Here is a 25,969-nt window from a genome sequence, read left to right on the forward strand (position 1 = left end):
TATTCTTTTGTTTATCCAAAATCATTATGAATGATAACATGAAGGTTTTATGCATATTGTCAATGAATATGAATTTTTAGAAATATAGATTTATGCTCATTTGTTTGCTAATGTCATCAATATTTTCCGTCTTATTTTACACTTGAAATTTTGTACAATAGAATTTTGATAATCTAAATGTTTTTAAATTAATAGCTAAGCTATAAGGTAGCTTCGTTTGAAGTTCCTTTTATGTAAGTTTAGATTCATAATAATTAGTAATTACGTTATTAATACATAACTATGTCCTCTTTATAGCTGGTTCGGTAATTTCCATCATTGATTCGATGACAGGTTATATTTTAATACCGATCTAGGTATATTTGCAAATCAAAACACCTAACTTTTAGAGAATCTAACAAAACATTGCCAATGACGCAAGTAGACTTATTGCTTTATTTTTATTTCAGAATATTTACATGTCTGAATTATTTTAAATGTTTAATTTGTAAAAATGTTGACTAGACTGTATCGACGAGCATCATTGTTCTATCGCACAGATAAAGCTAAATAAAGTGATAATGACGGAACCACTCGGCGCGGCATCTCCACATTATTATCATTGCGCGCTCTCGACGCTGATCCACCTGAACTCGCGCGGACAATCTCGCCCGGCCGACGAAACGAATGACGCTAGCTGTCTCGCTCGTTCGCAGCCCGCGCGAGATGCGCTCTCTCCTTCTCCCCGCGCGCCCGGCCGCCGCTCTCGACCAATCGGCGGCCATCTTTTGCTCCCCCGAGAGCAGAGCGACAGTGCGTACTCTCATCACGATCACAAGGAGACGACATCTCGGCGCGCGAGGTTGTCGTTCCCGCGCGAGATGCTATACACGTTCGACGCGCGAATTATTTCAATAAGTGCCTTAAAAATTTTAAAGTGTTTGTAAATATAAAATAAATTAAGACTGTAAATCTGTGCTCAAAAAATTTAATTAAGTGTATTGTGAGAGACTGGACGCTGTTTCGTGTGTTATTGGACTATTATTTTGTATTATTTCGGGCTTCGGCTGATATCGCAGAAATTATCCACCATTGGGTAAGTTATTTCGATTAGATTACGATGCAAATTATCGTTTGTGACGGCGGGCGTCGCCCTGTGTTTTAGGTACCTCTAGTAATTAATATCGAGTGGGCTCAGTGCGATACACGACACTCGTATGTTTTGTCGTCTCTTGACCCTTGAGCCCTCTAAGGTGACTTGTGCGTTCGAAAAACAATTTGTTGCAGAATGTCGCTCCATTTCTATTTTCAAATTCAATTTTCGTGACCGTTACTCAGATGAGTGCGCGAAAAATACGAAATATATTTTTTTTTGCATAAAAGCTCTGTCGGTTATGTGTAAGCTACTTAATTTTAGTGTTATTCTATTTTATATATATTATATTTTTTAATTTGTACGTAAGTGCTTGTGTGTCGTGTGCCTAAATAAATTTTACGAAGTGTTCAACTTCAATTTAAAAAATCGGATAACCCTAAATTCCTTTTTTAAAGCAAACAATTAGGTAACTAGGTATATTTTTTAAGCTAATAAAAATGTGTGGCACCAACAGCTTTAGTTTAAACTAACTAAACTCGCTTTGCCAATTATTGTTACACTAAATTCAATTAAAATGTCTAAGAAAATCGAAATTGTCTTGCAAGATAACTACTAAATAACACTTTCGCCGTCGGATCTTCTCAGGTGTTGCTTAATTATTTCACCAAGTTTCGTGTTAATAAATTAACTATAATAATAAATTGATAAAGCTTCATAAACTAACTACAGATTAAAAATGTCTCCAAATCTATCGACAAAAATAATACCGCATTGTGACAAAAGTGAAAATTAAACTTAGAAAATGAAATTCACAACAGTTTTTAGATAAAATCCCATTATTTTTTTTGATATAAGTAACTAAATTAAAGGCGATAAGAGATTAACGAGCGGAATGATTCAGCCAATTTGTTTTCTTTGTTATCTATTTTTTTCTCGAAAGTATATCGTCACCAATTAGTCGTTATAAATATTAATGAAAACGAAGTAATAACCAAATCAAATAAAAAAAAATAACTGCAATAGTTATAACTCCTGAGTAAAACGTGAAATAAAAATTATTGAAATGGAGCGTCATTGTGCTATCAATTTTGTTACAAAGCACAGCCGAATGAAATTGACGAAACCACATCCCAAAAAATGTTATTTCCAGGAAAAACCACATCCAGTTAACTAAAACCGATCAACCAGCGCTGGTCTGGTTTCTAAACCAAATAATTTCCGCGAATCACGCTATTTTGCCATGTCTGTCCTAAACACGTCATAAAAATACAGATAATCATTATCATTCAATTAATCTCCACAGATTAGAAAAACGAGAACGATTTTAAAATGTCATATTTCAGAAAAGTATCGATATATGTATTATTTCTTTGGTAAAATTGCCTATATATCTAATCTAGAATTAATATTGCAATATGATCACCAAATTACTAATGAGTAATCTATCTCTTAGCGCCGTAATCAGAGTCATTTAATGATTACTTAACCCAGTCCTTAGCAATTGTTTTCGGAACAAAATCGTTTAGTAAAGATTTTGTTGGAATTGTTTAAGTAATCATTAAATGTATTTGAGTACGACAGTTAAATACCATGGACAAAGTCTGTATCATTTACTTTTTACTAGAAAGTATGACTCATAAAAATGACGAATGATGTTAAAAAGCACTCAGATTCAGCCAACAAGTACCTATCGATCTAACTTCAAAGAAATGACAAAACAAAGCTCTTATCTTGCGAAACAATGATTCAAATTCAAGTGCATCTCGAGTGAGATAAGTAATTGCTTGATAAAATCCCAATCTCATCTCATTGAGACATTATACCTCCATTATCTTGTAACGTCTTCTATCTCACTCGAGCACTGATAGCCGTGATGTGCTCTTTAGTAAATTATGTAAGAATAGCGCACATTTATCGATTGTAACTTGCGGAACGACTTTGGCAATTCATCGTGGACTATCTATTATATAGTATAATACAGTTTCTGAAATCTGTATCTCTTTGATATTTCGTTTTTCCAATACAATCTAATAATGGATTACAAGAATTATCAAACTCGATTAGAGATTTCGGGTTTCCCAATAAAAACGTTTCCATTTCACAATGGTCTAATTAGATTCTTCTTAATGAATTAGAATAAATTCCAATACTCTTATAAGAATATTGAACTCAAATATCATCATTATAATAGCCACAACGTTTACTACCGAAAATAGGAATCCTCAATAACCCGTCGGCACGAAACGACCCGTAAATGCTAGATATCCAGCGTCTCTTTTCCACCTTAATCATTTAATAAGTTCCTACACAAAAGACAGAAAAGAAAAAACGCAACGCAAAGTCTACACTTACAAATCGCACTCGTGCGCAAAGCATTGCAACAACCACTATCGAACAAGTATTTATCATCATCTACCGTAATTGGCGTATTGCGACAACAGCCTCTTGCCGTCAAGATGTTATAACATTGTCACGGACCAACTGATAGCTCATTCGAATAACATTTCAACTCCTCTTATCTGGTAATTGTCGTGTATTTCAATATGATTGTGACAGAAGGTGTTTTTTTTATCAACCTATATCAGTTTTAAAGATAGATGAACGGTTAGAATTCTTATCACAACTTTAAGTGCGTCTAAGTTCCAAATACTTGACACCTTTTTAAAAAGCTACATCTAATTGCTCTTAACACATAATTACAGTTTAAAATTCTTCTTAAAACCAATGTCTCAATAACAAAAGAGTACGCAATACGGTAGTTAGATGCGCCATGCTATTTCACACAGAATCTCTCGTGTTCATCTCTTAATACATGTTATTATTTCATATTATTCACTTATTAAACAACTACTAGTACGAATCCAAGAAAAAAATCTATAAAAGACCAGAAATGGGAATTTAAACCCAAAATCTAATAAGAAATGGTACTTTTTCGTCTGAAAAGTTTCATAATGCCTTGGTACGTGCTACATGTCACCTTCCTTTCATGGTACACAATATACTTGACAAGCTATACGTAATAATTAGTTAACAATAGTTAGAGATTAGAACCAGTCATCGGATCACGTCTACCGACTGATAATGAAGAAATCCTTGCGACTCGTGATAACAGAATCAATACGTACTTCATTTTATTTTATTACGACTCTTAATGGTAAAAACCATGGAAAATATTACAAAAAGGATTTAATTTTATTTCTTCTAAAAATAATAAATGTGAAAAATATATATGCGTTTGATGTTTAAATCGTGTCTAATTAATTTTGCAAAACATTTGCGCGCAATCTTTTGAGAATAGCCCTTTAAAAGTTCTAATCGCAATACACACAATAAGTGTGTTTAACAAAAACTTAAAACTTCTTTGCAAATAATATTAAGCTTTATAAAACTAGACTTAAACTGTCTTTCTAATTGGTAGTATAAAGTTTAATAAGTTTTCAAAATAAATAAGTAATCGATGCCAATAGGAAATCAAAAGATCAATGCAAACTTGTTTTGAGAAAACACAAAACAATTTTAGCTTTTTAACGTGGTATTTTTACGTACGGTAACTAGATGCCATTTCATAGAAACCAGAGTAAAAGATGGCATTGTCCTTTATAACCCAAAACCTATTAACCAGTCCATTGTTTTGTCAAAATAAGTACCATTCTTAAATTGTAAAAGAGATAATGAGTAAAACAGGTACTTCTCAATCTTCCCAAGCCTCGATTAGCTACCTCCCAAAAGGCTGGCAACGCACTAGTAACGCGTCTGGAGTTTCAAGTATCTATGGGCAGCGGCGATTGATCAAGTGATCCGTCTGCTCTATTACCGACTTATTCCATACAAAAAGGGTAGCAACATTCAATAGAAATTACCAATGCATTGATGAGTAAAACTAAGAATTAGTTCAAACAGATAATTATGTACCACGTACACACGAGCCCATGTTCAAAGTACGCCGACCAAGATAAGTGAAATAGGTACTTAGGTATATTATATTGTATTACGTTTCCAAGTAAACTGTAATCCTAATCATCAAACACGCCGATGAGCATCATTTTCAGTACATTTAGCGTTATATGAAGAAAGCTGAGAACTTCCAAGATGGAAGCCGTTTCCCGCGGCGATCGTTGCAAATTCTGAGATGTTGTGTTGGAGGAACAAATGTCCTTTTATTACTTATGCCTCTTTAGATTTCAGTAATCAGCGGTTTTATGTATGACAGACTGAAATTGTATGATGATCTGTTTGCTTAAAATTTTTCTATAAAATTACAATCTCAATGATTCTACCTAAATTGTTATGATTTTAGCGCGAATGACTTCCTAAAATGACAAGTCAAGACCACAGACTATGAAGAGTTCTTTTTTTTTTAATAAGACACGACTACGTGCCCTGACGTTTCATATACAGCCTAAACACTATAAACGACATAAATACATTTTTAGCTAAAACCAAGTAAATACATAATCTAAATCAAGTTTTCCTAATAAGTAGATATAGCATAACGCTACCAGTACATTAAGTAATCAGCAGAGGCAAGGAGTTATACATAACAAGTCGCATACCACTCGTGGGTTACCAGTTGGTATTGTCTGGGCTATAATAGGTCAGACGCGCGTGCGCAGAACTGGTGAACGGACTAGGGCAACACTGCTACACAGATAAAATAATGGGACATGTTTTTATGCAGTTTTTTTTATTGTGAAAGTAATTGTAACAGAAAAGAGGTTTAAACTGGTTTAATTTCGCTTTATCTACTTATATCTCGATTTTTTAACAATGAATTATTATATGGATGGATCATTTTTATTTTGGTCGATTATTTTGTAGGTTAAGCGATTATTTTCTTAGCAAGATAATGTTTACTGCAAAGTTAAGAAAGTCTTCACTACAAGAGGGTTCAACGTCTTTTTTTTATTTGATGGGGGTAATCATCATATGACTTCTCCCGCCTTGGGTGAGACGAGAGGGAGTGCCAAGCAGACTTAAAATCATCCCGTTCCTTGTATTACTTTGAGCCGGAGCCCCGGTAACCTGTTACTTTGTCCGCAACTCTGGGTCGGGCATCAGCCCTACTGTAATCTGTAAGGGTTCAACGTCTACGATTAAGTCCACATTCAATTGTTTAGTACAAAACTAAAAATAACTTAATTTACTACAATCGCCGTAACATAAGTGGCGTGCCATTCGATTGGGTTATTAGCATACATTGTCTGGTTTATAATAAACGGCGAGACGCGCATGCGCACTGTACTACCCAACTGACAGTAGAATGACCACGGATTCATTAAAACAGAAGACAGCTATATCTCTCCGATGCGGCATTTTATACACTGATTTAAATTATTATTATTTTCGATAAAAAGTCATGTGTATTCATTATCTTATTATTCTGATTAATAATATAAATATCGAGTATTTTATTGAATGCCGTATCTATTTGTTATCTGTAGGGACTTTCCAGATGATTTAACCAAAATATGCTTGTGAGCAATCGTGGCTTAGATCTGTTTTTTATCTTTTTCAGTGTAATAAATAATTTGGATCATTATTTTATAAGAGATATCCGAGCGTATATGTTGTGTGGTGTATCTTAATATGGAGTAGTGATATTAAAAAGATATTTTTTATATTGTGGATTTTTTGTGGTAACTGTGGATTTTACTATGATTATGGATCGCAGGACTTTCAATTCGATTTCTGGGTAAGATTTTAACAAACAATTTCTGGATATCTCATGATAATACAGTGCTTTACTTTTGGAAGTAAAGAAATGGCATGATTAGGCAAATTTGTGAAATACAAAATTTTGCTGAAACAGCATGCGGTTGCAAATTATTGCAACATAGCATAAACTGAATGTTATATTGATAAAAATTAACATATTTTTTAAACTTTAACAACATACATAACATTACACAATAAAAAAAAACAATAAAAAAAAAGCTACCGGAAAAGTCTTCAGCAACACCGTAGAAGGTGTGTCCCTAACACCGACCTGATACGAGCAAGTAGATTAGGTACCCTCATTCCTCGCCGATCGATGATTAGCGTCAAGTGCCACAGGAAGCCGATGATAGCAAATGACTCAATACCCATTGTCATTTCGTCACAAACCAGTTTTTGAAAGACATTCATTTTACTTACAAAGACATTTTAAAAGTTGTATTTTAACTCTCGTGAAACATTGACGACGATATAGGTAGGTACTGACGTAATTGTGAACTTATGAATATGAACCCTTAACGTGGTTTGAAAACCATCAGAACACTACCGGGGCCCAGTAGGGCTGATCCCGACTGCCTAGCGGGTTTACCGGGGCTTCGGCTCGAAAAGCAGGACTAAGAACGGAGTGGTTGTTTAGTCAGTAAGAGTCTCACACTCCCTCTTGCTTCGCCCAAGACGGGATAAGTCATTGGATAATTTTCTGCCCTCAAAAAATAACATGTTTCGACTAGTTGAGATTCTTCGTCAAATAATTAGGTTAGATATTAAAATTTTTGAGACACGTAGACAATCTTTTTGATCCATAACCCAATTACTTGAAGTCAGCACAATATACAGCATTAATTATATGTCTTGACAGATAGGTTATATTAAGATATTGCGTCTAAACGAAATGGTCCTAAACTATCACTATTGGAAGGTGCCAAAGTAAAGATTGATACGTGTACTTTAGTAGATAAAGATTATCTTTATGTCGTAGGAAACAAAGATCATTGTTGTAGTGTTAGGTACGCCGACGTCATACCGAGAAAATATATCGATTAAACACATGTCATGTCCTAACAAGAACACTTAATGCAATTTTTTAATTCGATCCGAATACCGATAAGAATGATGAAATTGCATTTTGTTGCGTTTTCTTTGAAACTTATTTTTTGGCTTTGACTTTGTCAATTTTCAATGACAAATTCCTAAAAGCGTTATAATAATGGTCACCTTATTAGAAAATGGATGAAAAGTAAAAATCTGTTCATGATCATCTGAAAATGTGTAAAATCTTTGACGTTTGTTGACGTAATTTTAAGTTTTTAGGCATTTATAATAAAGTATGTTTTCCGTTATCACAGGCGTAGGCGTGGTCGTCCGTCGCGGGCCATGCAGGGTGCTGCCAGCGCGCCCGCGCCCCCCGCGGCCGAGCCGCCATCTTCCCAACGTGAGTATATCTACAATATCTACATGTTTTTCAATTATTCCGCATAATCATTCAACGATAAACATTTTATCAAGTCCACGTACATCACCAAAAGTATTCGATTCAATTTAATTCGTAATAAAGATTAAGATTTTATTAAGACCACATTCATAGCCGTCCGCATCTCCGGCGCAACAAGATGCTAATTGCGAGTGCACTCAATGACGGCAACCTGACGACTGATGGCGCGCACGCGCGGTACCCGACACCCGAGCATTTATACGACTACCCTCATATTTTATTACAGCGTTTTAGAACAGCTGATAATGTTTATGACTTGGCATCCGGTATTCAGCGACGTATCGCCTGGATTCTTCATTATAGTTATGCAAAATAGTCGAGCCAAGAGAATTTTACAGTCTATTTTATTGATACTTCAAATAGAAGTAATTAAACTTGGTATATTTCTTATCTGTGGCGTGCCATCACAGGTGTATCTATTGTCGTTTCAAATAACATTTACGGTATTTAGAGGACATTACAAGAACACGCAGCAAATAACATTAGGTACATTTAATTTCAAAGAAAAGATTTGTCCAAATAACTTTCAACCTAATCACATTGGTATTAAAGACCAGATCGCTAATCAATAATGACATCATTGCTAGCACTCTCATTAAACTTCGATAACACGAAACTAAATCAGTAACCTCAGTATGAGTTTGTTTAACGTTTAAACGAGAGCGCGTTCGGTGCTCTGATTGGTTGGTTTATTCCAGCCAGCCAATTAGAGTACCGAACGCACTCTCGTTTCAATTCCTTTAAACGTAAAACAAACTCATACTAAGGGAACAGATACCGAACCACTAATACGCATCCATCAAATCACCATCATATATCTGTCCTCTACATACCACGCGGCACTTCAAGGCACCTTCTGTTTAAACGAAGACTTAACGAGACCAAGGCAATGTTTCGTAAGTCAAATATCTCATTAGACGTTTCATTAAGACGTGGAATTCGGTTTGCTCAGCCGTAGAAACAATCTCTGAAGATCCTTTACTTACATCCTTTTGTCTGACACACACTTGTGTCAATATCATCTTAAGGCCATTCTTGTCATCATCAACGGTACCTTATAAAGCCACAAGCTTCCAAGATCTTGTCACATTTCTGAGATTTTCAATCCTATTTTCAAAGGTGTAAAGTTGTTTTTCTATTAAAGTTTATTCTGCAGGCGTCTGGTTCAGAGATTACTGACCGGTACCAGGTACCTTTAAGAATAAGGAATTAAATAAAATAAGGTTTTATTACTTCTCCTTCTATTCAACAAATCTAATTAGTTTTGAATCGTGGCTAAGAAACAATGGCTTTCTTATATCTAAGTATTTATAAGTAGCTTTTATCGCGTCAGACATTTTGTTTAATTTTTATAAGTAAGCACTTACCAAGTCCTCCTCTCGTTATAACAATGTTCACTACAATTGACTTATTGCCTTATTAAATGAACGGTTTAGTCACGACATTAATAGAGGAAAGCTCTAGTTTCGAGTCACTTTCATACCTTAACATTTATGAATATTATCTTTAATTACTCTTACTGTTTACTTACGAAGTCAAAACATAGTTTTCCAAATTAGCAAAAATCAAGGTTCAGATAAAGAAAGTAGAACATTTAAACTCTTTATAGTAAGTTCAATATTTAAACTAAACTAACTGACTCACAAACAAAATCATTCCGTCGAAATGTTAGGAAATCGTCATAAGAGATTAGATTTACTAATCTACTTCCTTTTCCCTTAGAAATCGAGTCAATCATTTTTAAAGGAAACTCCGAATCGATACATGACATACATTTCTAATTAATCGATTCTTGATACACGTGCCGCATCCTAAGCCATTAAAAGAAACAATTAAAATTGTTTCCATTCGTTTTAAAACTGTTTAAATGCTTCAGCTACTGTTATCTGTCAAATGCAAATGACACTTATCAAGTGTCTAACGTCTCATTAAACGTTTTTGGTGCTCTCGATGTCCTATGACCGATTAGGACGTCTGCCGAAGGTGTAGCTCGAACGGTACTTTATCTGATAACCCATTTACGTCGTCTTCCGGCCCTAATTGCTCTCTGTAAACACAAAACGGCAAATAATGACGAACCCATTGAGGCACGTTACAATTTTTCCATTTATTTTCGACCTCTCAAAGCTAAATTAAAACCTCTTTCGAATTTTGACAGTAAACCATAGATAATCTTCTACAAACAAACGCATACTGGCCGGTAGCCAATTAAATTTCAAATAAGGAATTGATAAAGCTGGCTGGATAAATTAACAGAGTATACAGCCCCCGATACTTGAGAATAATAATAAGGCATTGTTCTCAAACACATATAAAGTGGATCATTCTGGAAGATCGGTGTAAATCACATATTTTATTTATTTACAACTTAAATAGGACCGTATAAAAGTCAATCTTAAAACAGCTGGACAAATTAATACGCCTTTCTTTAATCAGAATAAAATTATGTCATGATTTTAAACGCAATTTAAGAAGAGATACGTCATCGGAACATCTGTACGAGTCTTAATTAAATCAATAAACTTACACGTGTATGTAAAATCTATTGTAAGTAATTGAAATAAATTCGCTACTTTATGATCGTTTGAACGTCGCGTCGCAACAATAAATAGACGATAACATGCCTTAACTACAATTAATATGTTAATTATTTGTTAGTATTTCTTTTTATCCCTACAAATATTGGCTTGACTGCACCACTAAAGCTTAAAGGTTTAATATTTTCGTTTACAAAACGCGATTAAACTAATCTACATACGGACGCGTCTCTGTCTACCCATCAATCAACTCGCTACCTAAACTAACTCAGTGTCAAAGCACTCCTCAAGAAATATGTGGCGTTACTTGTAACTCGGATCACGAACACCGGGTCGACGGTCCTGCCATCTCTCGGGCCCTAAACGAATTAACATTCAATTATTCACATCTCTACCGTCAACTCCCCCCTCTACCCCTCGACTTGCGTATGCGCCTAATTGGGACGCTTTTCCGTTCAGAGAAAGCGACCGATCGAGTGGAAACCATTTTTGGGCGTACGATTGATCGATTTCGTATCGAGATTTCGTTTTATTCGATGACGTCAGTTTGGTACATAGGTACAATGGGATCTTTGTTTGCTGAAGTGCTCTTGAGATAAGTGCTTAGTAATAGAGGAATAGTTTTAAGTATGACTGTACATACAACAATACATAATGTACAGGTTTACAACGCAAATACTGGTTAAGGAAACCCCCCAAGCCAATGCAAGAAATAACTGATAAACACGCCTTTAATAATCCAAAAAAATTCTCGAAACATAATTGTATAACTCCCCACACTATTCCTACTGAGTAAAATTCCACTGATTACTTAAACAAAAACGAAGCGCGACGATATTTGTTAGGTACCACAATAATTGGATCAGCTTCTAATCTTCAACCGCTAAAATACGTCTTCACGTAAGCATTGAAACAAGATACTTCGTAATACGAGCCCCATTCTACTAACATAAACATAATTCGTTCATAAAACCACATATTACGCCGAATATTACTATTTTCTTCGAAAAACATACGTTTGCTTAAAGACTAGATATTAATAAACACATTAATGATGAATTTGATACCTTGTCCGATGTAATAACATGCTTAAGTAATCAAATCGCTATTTCCTCTGCTGTCAAAACAAAGGTAATTCATTATTGTGGGACTTTCCTGTCTTATTTAGGAACAACTTAGGATTTATCCTAGGATTATAGATTATAGGATTTATGATTAAGACTAAATTACCTAGTTACCAACTACCTAAAAAAAACTAATAAAACGTCCAAAAAAACAAATATCGACATTCTTTTTTTTTTCAATTTTAAAAAAAGAACGTCAGCTGTCAATGTCTGTTTTCAATTCAACCTATTTCGTATTCTGTCTATTTATTGGAACTGGTATGAAAAGTCCGTCTAAAGAATCCAGGATCTAGAAACCGTCCCAGTAACCAAGAGAACTGGGCGTCCTATAAAGTATTGAAGGCAGACATGAGTGTGGCATCATAACTGCACCGTTACTGCGGAAGGCACGCTCCTGACTTGCATTAATCAGGACGCCATCTTAAAACCATAAACAGTACGGCCACAGAGTGGTGATGAGGTGTAAGTTTTGTTTTGTTCATTATAATTCTCTATGGAACCTAGTTTATGAAGTTATAGGTACCCAAGTAAGGCCTTGGGATTAAAGTCTTCGAATTCGTCGCTTAAACAACACGCCAGTTTACCAATAACAAATTGCTTTGACAAATAGAAAGTATCTCAACGAAAATGACCGTACCAATTGCATAAACCCATAATTAAGTTTCCCCCCGAGATCCGAAACGGGTACAACGCTAACAAACGTACGAAATGAACGACCGAGCACCACATTATCAATTTCTAGACAATAGCCGTCTCAGTTGTCACGGACAAAGTTAACTTTACAGCTAGGAAAGTCTGACTAGACGACAATACTGTGCAAAATACTCTAATTTAACAGCAAAACGACAGTTGCGAAAGCATACCCGTATGGTCAGGTAATTGCCGCTGGCGACACCATAAATGACGGCTTGGAGATACTACATGGTGTAATTCAGTACCGTTGAGGCTCATTGGAGTGTTGAAGAAAGCAGCGGTACTGCGCGACGTCCCCGACATATCAATCAAATAGCTTATAATATGCGCCGCCCACCGTTAGAAAGACAACCATCTTATTATGCGGACTATAAGAGTTATTGTCGTGCAACTTCGGCGGACTTCGGGACACTTCGGGATGGCGATAGGTCGATTTAAATTCCGTATAAGCGGGAAGGAGGAAGTCACGGTGTGGCTCATGTGCCTGCCGCTTCTATGTCACACCTTTTCTCCGTATATGAAGTTATTGAACTCGGCTGTACGTTGAATTCGGATGGTGTTTATTCCGTGATTGTACTATTTTGATGACCCTTACACGTGTTGTTACACGTTGAATATTAATTCGAAGTACACAGCAGTGATCCGATTGTTTTTGGAGCATTCCATTTGATCCGATACGGTTTTAGAAGAACCACACAATTGGGGGACCTAGATTTCATTCATTTTAAAACCGCATTTCCTTAAAAATATCTCTGTACATTTGGGGAAAGTTCTAGATTACTTAACGGTTCACAATACATAACAACGATGAATTAAGGAAAACCTATTCATCTATACAATCTCGTTTTACAACTGAATATGAAGTTATGTAACCTTTATTCTTGGCTAATAAATAATTTAGCTTGGTTCAAACATAAATACAGTATCTTGGTTCGATGAACGCGTGCTACCAAAACCGTGCATTAAGCGCATTTCAGTAATGTTCCAAGAATAAATACGTTTTCAATTTCGACATATTATACATATGTATTCGCGATTAAATTTTTACTTTTGTTTTCCGTGTACCTATATGTTGCGTAAAGTTGACTGTCACACCGTCGCATTTCGTCGTCTTTGACTGCCAATAGAAAACTGTTGAAGGCAAATCCTCCGCTAACGTCGGTCACCGGTGACCACCACGGCGTTCAATGAACTAATCGATCTCTTTACTAATTTATAACAAGTATTAATTAAAAATAATATAGATTTCCCTAATTAATGACATCATATGCAAGAAGATTAAGTTTAACTATAACATATTTCTTTTAGGTGACACAAAACGATAGCAGTGCCACTCCGATTACATTTTTACTTATCAAACTACAATAAAATCACAAACCAATCAACCTTTTTAAACTAAACAAAAAAAATAACACTGTAAAATTACAGTACGGTGTGACAGGCAGCAACAATGCGCTCACGCATCGGGTTACAAACGAGATTGCGTGAAAAGATTATTGGTAAGAAAACTCGACACGATACGTTTACACCGGTGCGAGCAAAAGCTTACTTGTGAACTGTGCACAGAACGTTTTTATGTAATGAAAAAAATGGTATACATGTCATGTAGATCATTGTTGATGACTTGATGACATGTCTAATTATATAATTATTTCGCATGACGAATGTAATGGTTTGGAAAGCCGATGTTTCAAAAAAAAACACTGCTAAACGAAAACTTGGGACTCCTAAATATTACTTTCACAGAAATGCAATGAAATATTTCGGTTCTACTTTCTATATTTTCAACTATACATTAATAAGAATTATCAGGATTTTAGCCTACTGTATAAAAAGCGAATATTCTCTTAAAATGGATCGAAAAACAAACCAAGAAAAAAGGGTGTGTCATAACACCAAATCGAACTGAGAAAACGGTTTTCCTTACCCCAACAAAAAAGAAAATATGGCTTCTCGAAAATTGGAATCTTAAACCGTCAGATTATGTTGATAAGGACTAAAACGCCCACCACCATCCGATGGGTTGGGTAGTCTGTCTCCCTAAGGGGGTTAATCTCATGGGCGTTGCCAGAGGGTTGGAATAGGGGTGCGAATCTCCCACCCTCCCCGAAACTCCGGGAAATATGCAAACGAATATCACCTTTAGATAGGGAGAAAATGTTCGGAGATACATAGCGAATATTACACGTTTTTCCTTGCTGGTGTAAATAAAAGGAAGATATATAAAATATAGCAAATATTTTGTGTAAGCAAAGGTGTACCTTCAGAACGCCTTTTTAGATATCGAGCGAGTCTACTACACATCAAAACTGACTCAGAATTTAATGATTAAAGATTTCGAAATGCATAAATGAACCTTCTCCGTGTGAGAAGAAGCCTTTGATCAGCAGTAGTCACTTATAGGCTGATGATGACGACAATCACCTCTATTAATCCTCTGAAGGGTTTGACAAAGGCGTACATAGTCAATGTAGCATTCACTTTTTACCAGTTACTTAGTCATAACTCCCATTTAATACATGGTGAGTCTTTTACCATAGATTCCAGAATCCATGCTTATTACGTGGAAAAAATTGTTCGATTTCTTTACTTACCTACTTATTTAAGCGCAAAAATATCTTCTTACATCATTTAGGTAAATGTAATTCGAGTGTTAACGGATGTGTTTATCTAAATACGTTGATACGAAGTATTCAGCTTATGAGGTAATTTTGTTGAATTCGCGTTAACCTACAGAGGTGTCGAGTTTGCACCTATTTTACAACATGTAGGTAATATGGTACTATATCCGTTTGATTTCTTTTCAAAGCAATTTATTAGTAGTAAGTTATATTATTTATTAGCTTCTGTTAGCTTCATCCACGGTCCTGTGGGATAAAAAGTGTCCTATGTGTTATTGCAGACTATTTTCTACCCCTGTTCCAAATTTTATTCCTATCCCTTCAGCCATTTTTACACGTGGTTGAGTAACAAACTCACAAATATTCACATTTGTTACAATATTAGTAAGATTCTATCATTGTTAGAGCTTATTATGGCCTGTTCCTTGTTTTAGATCTAAGTCATTAAAAAGGATTTTCTTGTTCAGAAATATTCTTCCAGTGTTAATTCTCTAATCTCATTCATTATAGCAAACCGAACAATCAGCTAGTTTAGTAGTCCTTTAATAGTACTCTTATAATAGATACTCACGGGAAAATCAGGGTTGGTAACACATATACCTAGTCTATTTTACTCAACAGTAACCACATGGTAACGCTAAATAAAATTATTGAATCACTATTAACAAGGACAGAAATAATTATCCCATTGATATGAGGCAAATGATCATTAAACGATAATTCTATTAAACATTCTAAAATTAAATTCAAACTTCCTTAAAATCAGAACACGGTAAACGTCATTAAATTGTGTTATATAATGATTATAATGCCATAATTGGTAAAATAATAATTTACATTGATTAATCTCGTGTCTATGTAGGTTAGTGACGAGTAATGAGTCAGTCAGTCACATACATTGTCCTGCTAGGGAATTACTATAAACTGACGCGTTGCCCGCCGTCATTGTCATGTAGACATTTAATTTTATAAGTTAGACTAGCTGACCAGGCAAACTTCGTATCGCCTCAAACATTTGTTTTTTCTCCTTTTAAACCTCCCCTGGACTTCCACAAATAATTTAAGACCAAAATTTGCCAAATCGGTCCAACCGTTCTCCAGTTTTAGCGAGACTAACGAACAGCAATTGATTTTAATGTTTATAGATACTGTGTTCTTGTTTTGGCCATTAAATTATTCATTAATGACAGCTGACGTAAAAAAAGTATTATAATCTGTGACACACTTTTGACATTTCTTTTTTCCAATGTTGCCTGTACTTACTATGTGAATGACGAACTCTCAAAACAATAGTTTTCTCGATACTACGCAGTTTTTATCAATACAATTGACTGGACTTTGTGTGACTTAGATTACATACAATAAGTAGATGATTCAGTTTTTCTTCTAAATCCTACAAAGGATAGAATTCTCTTTAAGTAACCTAGTTTAAAAATCTTTACTAACTATCCATCTAAAATTATAAGAACAAAAGATACTAACCACATATAAAAGTAAGAAAAAAATTATCAAAAAAGGTTTAAACACATAAGAAGCCATGTACAACGCTGACTGACGCTAGTGGAAGAATAGCCTTTAACAGTTCTTTATTGGCAGTGAAAGGCTTAATCAAATTTGGTTAATCATCTATCATTTCTCTAAATCATAAGATAAAAAAATATAACACACTCAAACTCTGAAGCGCATTGGCGCGATCCAATCTCATTAGAATCTGTGTTTTCCAGACAAAATAATGTGAAATTATTCCCATCACGTTCGTTAAATATGCTACAACTGCTACTATTTCACGAAAGCGTTTGATAGCCTTACTTAATCTACGTATCTTGTTTGTAGATCTGAGAATGAATGAAACAGAAGACAGGTGTATTTTTTAGATACACTAAAGTAAAAAAGTAACTTAATATGAGTTTGTATATCAAAATCATTATGAAGAAATGTTTTTAGGAACTAAGGATAGTAGGGAGTACCTCAAGGCACTATTTCGGGACCTCCAAAAATTTTTTAGTCATTTAGTAACAGACAATTAATTCTAAGACAATATAAATTGATTAGTTTTGATATACCATCATCACATTGACGCCTTCATTTAAAAATAAACAACGTGATGTTACTAGTATTGCCTTTTTCTATCCAATCGATACTTATATTAGACCAGATTACTCTCAATACCTTCGCGTACTACCATATTCATGAAAATTGAGCGAGAGCCTTATGGAATTACCCACGAAATATATGTATTTATTCATGGCACGTCCCTAAAGTATCTCACAATCGCTACTTTTCACAAAACAACGATCTGATAGCGTTTACGTGAGTCAGTCGCTTGCCAACCATACATACAGCTCTAGCTATAGCCCACTAGGTGTCAGTCTTATTGATTTTTGTGCCCTATAGCCTCTGCGACGCTCACTGTGCGCATATCAGCGGAAAATGTGCTTTATTCTCTGAGCGTTACGACGGATTTTTCTATACAACCAAAGATCGTTTTAAAACAAAAGATAGTGTGAATCATCCGTCGAGAACTTTGTTGTGGTTTGAGAATTTTAGGGATAGACCGTGTTATTCGATTTTGATTCGTATGCCTCTGGATTTAAGGATGTTTTGTATAAAAGTAACTAAAGGTTTGAATCTTGACCGATGATTCATTATTTCAGTGAAATAGTAACTTCATTTTATGAATAGATTGAAAAGAAAGCTTTTCATGGTGCAATTGTTATTGTTGGAAGCAACGCCATCTGTTATCGAATAGCAACAAATAAATACTCAATCAAAGAAATACATTTAGAAATCTATTAGCAAATTGTTATTAGCATCGTTTCCAATGCTGATAATATCAGATTATTATTATTCTAATATAGCGACCTCGCACAAGTGAATTGCCTGACTCATCTATTGTCGACTTTTCTTGGAATTGTAAGAAAGCGCCCCGCGTTATTCAAACATACAATCCGTAATCAATTGTAACATGTACTCTTTTGTTACAGATATAAAAACAGAGGAAGTCATCAGTGAAGCAAAGGTCGAGGCTGATGAAGAAATGGACGGAGTTCAAATAGACAAGAAGGAGCTCCGCGTCACGAGGACGACCAGCATCGACAGCGACAACAGATCAGACCGGAGCGAGGAAGATGACCTGAGGAGGGCGCGCAAACGAGCTGCCTCCACCTCACCCTCACCCAAACCTATGGACAAAAGAACAGCGAGGTTCGAATGCCTAAAATGCCGGCAGAGATTTGAATCCGCCAACGCCTACGACCTCCACCGATTCACCGCACACAGTGACGACACCAAATCTGGATTCGATGACTTAACATTCGTAGATTTCTCCAGTAAAAAGTTCCCAGAGATCGCCCGAGGAGTGTGTGAGCGTAACCCACACGTGTCAGTGACGGACCAGCGTTACAGATGCGACATGTGCAACCGTGACTTCCCCTGTGGACAAGCTTTGGACATTCACAAGAAGGCTTGCCTCTCCACCACACGTATCCCGAGCCCACGCGAAGAACGAGACCGCAGAGAGGATTTCTTCGCTAAATTAGACCTTACAAATAGATCGTTTGGTATCACGGGTACATTGACACCACCAATGGAGAGATTTACTCCCAAATTTGACGAAAACCATGTCACCAACGGCATGAGACACATAGATGCTGCTTGCGACTTCGCTGATATAAAGTCAATTTTAAATGTCACATCTGCTGGAGGCCTGCTAGAGAGGCTCACTGGCACAAGAGTGGCTTTAGAAAGCTCAATTTTAACCCCACCGGACACCATAATCAAAGAGAGAGATCAGGAAGAGAGTCAAGATAATTTTGCCGCAGAGTTCCGCCGAATGAAACTGCGTGGTGAGTTCCCTTGTAGGCTATGTCCTGCCAAGTTCCCAAACCTACGCGCCCTGAAAGGACATAACAGAGTACATCTGAGTGGCACGGGCCCAGGACCTTATCAGTGCAACATGTGTCCCCACGCCTCTCTAGATAAGGCAGCGCTCGTACGCCACATGCGTACACACAATGGCGACAGGCCCTATGAATGTGCTGTGTGCAATTATGCGTTCACAACAAAAGCCAATTGCGAGCGCCACCTGAGGAACAGGCATGCGAAAATAACTAGAGAGGATGTAAAACGCTCAATAATTTATCATCCATCTGAAGATCCAAATAATGATGAAGTCAACTCAAAATTAGCGCGAGATGAGGTGAAGAGATCGCTCGCATTCCACACGCCGGATATCGACCGACGCAATGAAAATACGGGACGTGATACTCCGCTCACACATTTCAATCCTAGCTTCATTACCGAAAGACATCCTGTCGCAAACTTAACTAGCAAACCGTTACCGTTACCTTTGCCCGAGTCGCCGCTGCCAATAACTCGAGACATACCGCAGTCCCAACCGCGAATTAAAGTCAAGGGCATTGGTCAACTCACCCAAATACCAGAGTTCAGACAACCAGACATAACCTACAAATCAAACGACATACACGACTCTTACGATGAAGAAGCTCCCGTCGACTTGAGCACGAGTGACAATAACAGCTGCGATGTTCTTGATCTCAGTAAAAAGAAACGAGACACCGAGTCCGAGGAGCCTAAAGTCCCACCACGTCCATCATTCGAGCCTGACGCAGCCAGTGTCGCAGCTTCAGCTTTTGAAAAGACAAGATTCCTGTTAGCATCCCAGAGATTATTTGAGAATTCTCTTCCTAAAATAGACCCGGCGTACTACGCATCTCAACTGTCGCAGCTATACGCTGGCGCTGTTCCTGGTATTCCTGGCCTGCCCTTGCCTCCATCCTTTCCCATCACACCTTACCTACTTCAGCCATCCTTCTTCCCCCACCCTACGGATTCGCAAGAACTAGCCGAGATCAAACAGCATATACAGAAAGAAATCATCAGGGGCTTGAGTATGTCGGGTGGCAGACTTGTGCCAAATGAGCAAGAAAGTCAAACCAAGTTGGAGCCTGAAGAAGAAGAACAGAAGCCGCCACCGTCCGTGTCTCCAATACCATCGCCGCACTCCGAGTCACCGAGACCACCAATGACTAACACTCTAGTGCCCCAAACAGATTCTGTGAAAATGGTAATCAAGAATGGTGTTCTGATGCCGAAACAGAAACAACGGCGTTATAGAACTGAGAGACCCTTCTCATGCTCCCAATGCTCTGCTCGCTTTACACTGCGCTCCAACATGGAAAGGCATGTAAAACAGCAGCACCCGCAGCACTGGAGTGTGCGAAGACCAGCGCCGAGGGCCCCACCACCGTACCCTATGCCCGATAACATGAACGAGAGAATGAAGTTCGCACTATTAGCTCGCCATCTTGAGAGGCCCTTGCAACAATCCGAACGCTCACCCGTACGAAGGGATTCTGATGAAGTGGCCGACAATGAGGAAGACGAGGAGGATACTCTCGTGATTGATGAGGAGCCGGAGGACAATAAGGCGGAAGATCACACCGCGGCGCGCCGGGCTGCCGCTGAAATCCTAATGGCAACTTGCCAACAGGAAATGGCAAAAGACTTTGATGTTAAGATCGCTGGCAACTTGATCAACAAACCTCTTCCTATCAATAATGACAAGAACGAGTCTGGCATGAGTTCTGGGTCGCCAACGCAGGAGCCACTACCTGTACCGGTGGTGCCAACTCGTAGTGATGAAGAAGAAGATGAGGAAGGATTAGTCGCTTCCACCAGCGAAGGCAATAACTCGGGCAGCGATGAAAACAAGTAAGTTGAAAATTCAATAAAATAATTCCATACAGCAAACAAAAATACATAATTAATCTTAAATGGTTTCACAAATAATTTATTAACAGTAATTTTTACTTCCTTTCTAGATCTGAAACGGACTCAGCACTACCACCGAAGAAGAAGTCGGCGTACAGTCTAGCGCCGAACAGAGTGTCATGCCCTTACTGCCACCGCAAGTTTCCCTGGTCATCATCGCTGCGTCGCCACGTGCTCACCCACACCGGACAGAAGCCATTTAAGTGTCCCCACTGCACGCTTCTATTCACCACCAAGTCCAACTGCGACCGTCATCTGCTGAGGAAGCACGGAGGGTCCGCCAGGGCTGTACTTGCTGAACCAGTACCAGACACCGTCTCCCCACCACAACCAACTACAGACTCTCGAGCGGTACCGGAGAGGCCATTCAAATGCGCTTCATGTCCGACCAGCACGTTTTCTTCCCTTGAAACCTTAAAGAAACACATGTCCTCGCGGCATGGATCAGATTCTCAGCCTGGTTCCCCTATTCCTGAGGTCTTGGAGGAAACCAATGATGGTGGTCTAGTCTTCAAGTGCCATCTTTGTGAAGCCTCTTTCGGGGATAGGAGTGGGGCTTTGTCCCACTTGGCGACTGGCCATGCGGCGGAGTACGAGCAGTTGGTCAGCAAGGGAGCCTTGGACGCTGCCAGCGACAGGAGTGAAAGCGCTGATGATGACGAAAGAGGGAAGTTTCCCGACCATGCCAACAGGAAGGTAAGATCTCAACCACTTTCTTTTATACGCAATTTCGTTCAAGTGTTTATAAATCATACTGATCATGTTTATCTTCTCCTCTAATAATATCTTCTGATTTATTTCGTTGCGGTATCCAAAACAGTCATTCATGTCCCTGGGACGCGCCGGACTTCAATGTTCAGGTGTTTTCATGTTTGTATCTACTGTAGATCCTGGTTTACAGGAGTTGCAGCGGTACAGGATGTGGCGGACTTGTCCCTTTAAAAAAAATCATACTGAACGTAAGAAACAAGCTTCTAATAAATGCTTCTTTTCTTCTTTTAGGTGGTCTGTGCATTCTGTGTTCGCCGTTTCTGGTCGGCCGAGGACCTTCGCCGCCATATGAGGACTCACTCCGGGGAGCGACCGTTCGCCTGCGACCTGTGCCGCCGCCGCTTCACGCTGAAGCACAGCATGCTGCGGCACCGCAAGAAACATCGCGAGGAAATCACTGATGACGAGGAACCCTCGCCTCCGAACACTCCGCTTGAGGATGGTATCACTAATGGGTGAGTAACGTATCTTGAACTATGAAAATCTACAGTACCCTTAAAAACTGAGGGCGCAGTTTGTTTTACGTTTAACGAAATTGAAACGAGCGCCTTCGGAGCTCTGATTGGCCGGCTCAAATAAATCAACCAATCCTTTTAGGTGCGTTCGACGCTCAGATTGCTTGGTTATTGTGTACCGGCCAATCAGAGTGCCGAACAAGCTCCCGTTTCGATCTCGTTGAACGTAAAGCAAACTACTACCAAGCCCTCAAAACTCCTAATAAGTACATACACTACTACTTATACAGTACCGAACAGTAAACTAATTCAGTTTCTTATTACAGATACCGTTACCAAGACGACGACGGTTCAGGAAGCGAGATCCCCAGCAATGTGAACAACAACAACTCCCCGCCGTCTGCCCCTTACGAGAAGAAGCTGAAACTCGACATGACGTCGCGCAAATACTCATCGGAGGCAGAAAACGACCCTGAGAACAGCGATCTCATTGGCAAACTCCTCGGGATCCCGGATAAGACCATCAACAAACTCCTCTCGTCCGCTGACGAAGCCGCAAAGATACTCGGCGTAAACAAATGAGAGTACGCAATAGTCCTTGTGACACCCGCTAGACTTATCCTAGCGCCACGAGGACTAAAATTACCTCTACAAAACATGCAAATACAAACGTCCAAAGCAATTGATAAAGGTACAACCTCGACTAACAACGAGTAGACGTAACATACGTATGTTTGCGCAAATAAATTATTGTAAATATCTTTTTTCTAGTTATCCAAAGCTTCAACGAATGTATATTTTATAACAACGCCATCTAGCAACGAGTAGAAGCATTAAGTGCTACCGTTATGGTACAGTTCACTTCAATGCAATAGCGTGTAAATAATAATTTACTAGGTGCCTTTAGCTGCCTTAATATAAAGTATAAACCGTCCTATTATGCCTTACTGTACTTAAAGCTTGTATAAATATGTGGGTAAACAACAACGAAGGTTTTAGTGCCAGTTATTAAAGTACACTGTAATAATTTAGTTGTTAGTGTATACTCATGCTCTTACATAAACGATGTAAGCCAGTTGTAAGTATGATAGAGTCATTTTATTGTAAGTTTGTATTGTATTTTAGAGTTAAATACCGCAGTCAGAACATTAAGTTCTCGTGAAACTCTAAAACACAATAAAAACATAAAATACATAGTTATTTTCGAAAACTTCACTTTATATTTAATGCACATAGTTAGCTCATAATCTATCGACGAACTAGAAGCCGATGAATTTTGCATTTCCATCTAGTCGGGTACTATTCTCCGTGACTTTTCATGTATGTACTTACTTATAAAACACCCATTTTAGTAATAAAGCTGTTATGTCAGCCAAAAAAAAACTTATGTTTCGCAAATTCCAAAATTGTTCTAGTCAACTTTTTAACGAAGTTTTTTTCCTTATTCTAAGCTATGATACCAAAACTACGAAGTTATCATCCTCTTAACAGTCTAGATATTAGATAATTATGCTAAGACTTTTATGTGTAAAACTCCAATTTATTGTAAAACCAATGAATAGTTTTAGCTTCTATTCTTACAATATCTTACTACCTATATTTAATAATAATAACTTAGAAAATAATTCTATATAGATTCTGTAGACTTGTCTAAACTTATACCTAAAACTTTTTGAATATTTCAGCCCATATCTTAACATAATTATTCTTCAACTAGTATAATGCTATTTTGTTTCATCTTATACATAAATACTAGGTACTATTTCAATCTTTAAATATTGTATCTCATGGGGCAGAAGCCAGTCTTATGCTAATTTAGTAAGTAAAGTGTATAATAGACATCTTTAGAACTTCGAAAACGTTAATTTTCTAACACATTGTGTAATTATATTTTACGAATTTTGTTTGCTCAAATTCATGGCATTTCTTTACTGACAAAGACTAGATGTTAGGGTTTATCTTAAGGAAAAGGTTAGGATCTCTTAGTACTTATATCTTAATATATTTTTCTATATATAAATTCTGAATATATAAGTTTTCTAACCCACGGCTATCGGTGGCCCCGTTAACCAAAATGGGAGTTAATTTTGTTAGCAACAAAACTATTTAGTTTTTACATTGAAAAATTTATTGGAGTTTTGTTTTTTAATTATTATTTTATTGGTAAAATATCGGTGCAGCAATATTATTATGTTTTTTATTTTCGTAAAGGTTATGAACCTGTAGGATTTAATTAGAATTATAGGAATTAAAGTCTCCATTCTGGATTGACGAATCATACGCTAGAATATACCTAAGTTCGAATGTGCTTTGTATATTTTGTAATGCTACTATACTTATACCAAATATATTATAATGTAAGTTTAAATATAATAATTAATATTATATGAATTTATTAATAATTATAATGCTCTTTTTAGAGTATGGTATAGAAGTCAGATTTAAGCAATAATTGTGTAAATTGTATCTACCTATATAAGTGTGTTTAAGGGCTTGGTTATGTGAGAAACAATGTCAAAGGTACATTTATTTGAAAAATACAAGCTAAGAATATGTATCACTTCAAGTAAGATGAAGTTAATGGAATGAGAATGTCACTGTTTCTCTTAAAACCATTTATAAGACCTAAATTCGTAATTACTATTCATAATTATTACATTTCAAAGATAGACGTGAATTTTCTTAAATTATATCTAAATATTTCATTTGTAACTTAAAAGTATACCAAAGTAAGTTTTTTAGATTTAAATTCTAAGTGTATTAATTAGTACGTATTATAATTAATTTAACTGATTCCTGCTTCATGTCAATTATAGTTAGAAGGAAAAAAAGCGAATGATTTTTGATATTTAAAAATTGTATTTATTTAGTGTCTTTTTGTGTAAAAATTTTGCTTCGTCCAGTAGTTAGGTATGAGTTGCTGTTTAAAGAAAAATAATGTTACATAATTATAATTAGAAAATAGGTAGTAATCTCGTACTTACTAGTAAAAAAATATTATAAGATTGTAGATTTTAAGAATAATGTGGCAACACCGCTTGGCCTTTTTAAACGTAGTTGTACGTGTGTGTTTAAAAATATGCTCTCGTATTATAAGATTAAAGTAAAATTTTACCATTACTATGCATGGTTTTAATAATAATTATTACTATACAATTATGATACTTATAATAAGATGTTACGATTCACACTTTGCCTCTCTTTACGCAATATCAATGAGTGTCGTTTTAAAAACGGTTTTGTCAAATAAATAATGGTGTAATAATAAATTTACTTTCTTTTATTTTATACCTTATAATACAATGTATAAACAAACTTGCCCCTTTTTTGATGACCATGGAGGAAACCTTCAAAAGGCGCCTATCTTTTTGGAGATATAAGACTTAGGAGTGTGAGATTTTTATCTCACTAAAACCACTCAGGTGTCCACCCTCTGCACCTATAAGGGGCAACAAGTTCTATACATAGACCTGCTCCGGAGTCCCAAGGTACAACGTCTGTTACGGCACATCCCTAGGAATACTGAAAACGTCTCGCGTGAGCCTAACGTAACTTTGCAACTACCACTTTATGGTGGTATCGTCAACCCGGTGGTTGCCAGTCCGAGAATGCTAACGGCATTAATTATCAAAAATTCTATTAGTAGATAATACAAAAAAAGTGTATAAACAAAATTATAATACGGACAAATAA

General features: G+C 36.8%; 1 protein-coding gene across 4 annotated transcripts; it reads left to right on the forward strand.

Moving 5' to 3' along the window:
- The first annotated feature begins 560 nt into the window (after positions 1-560).
- Positions 561-25,545, forward strand: LOC118277535 (ras-responsive element-binding protein 1-like). 4 transcript variants are annotated; one of them, XM_035596371.2, is made up of 6 exons: positions 561-1,075; positions 8,137-8,222; positions 18,242-20,990; positions 21,101-21,746; positions 22,053-22,276; positions 22,603-25,545. In XM_035596371.2, the coding sequence occupies exons 2-6, from the start codon at positions 8,165-8,167 to the stop codon at positions 22,856-22,858; spliced, it is 3,933 nt and encodes a 1,310-aa protein (XP_035452264.1). In that variant the 5' UTR covers positions 561-1,075; positions 8,137-8,164; the 3' UTR covers positions 22,859-25,545. The 4 variants fall into 4 exon arrangements, with proteins under 4 accessions (XP_035452264.1, XP_035452265.1, XP_050552598.1 ...); XM_035596372.2 differs by lacking the exon at positions 561-1,075 and adding an exon at positions 1,206-1,232; XM_050696641.1 differs by lacking the exon at positions 561-1,075 and adding an exon at positions 1,355-1,377.
- The last annotated feature ends 424 nt before the right edge of the window (positions 25,546-25,969 follow it).

This window comes from Spodoptera frugiperda, chromosome 10 (genome assembly GCF_023101765.2).
Source record: "Spodoptera frugiperda isolate SF20-4 chromosome 10, AGI-APGP_CSIRO_Sfru_2.0, whole genome shotgun sequence".
Lineage (NCBI taxonomy): Eukaryota > Metazoa > Arthropoda > Insecta > Lepidoptera > Noctuidae > Spodoptera > Spodoptera frugiperda.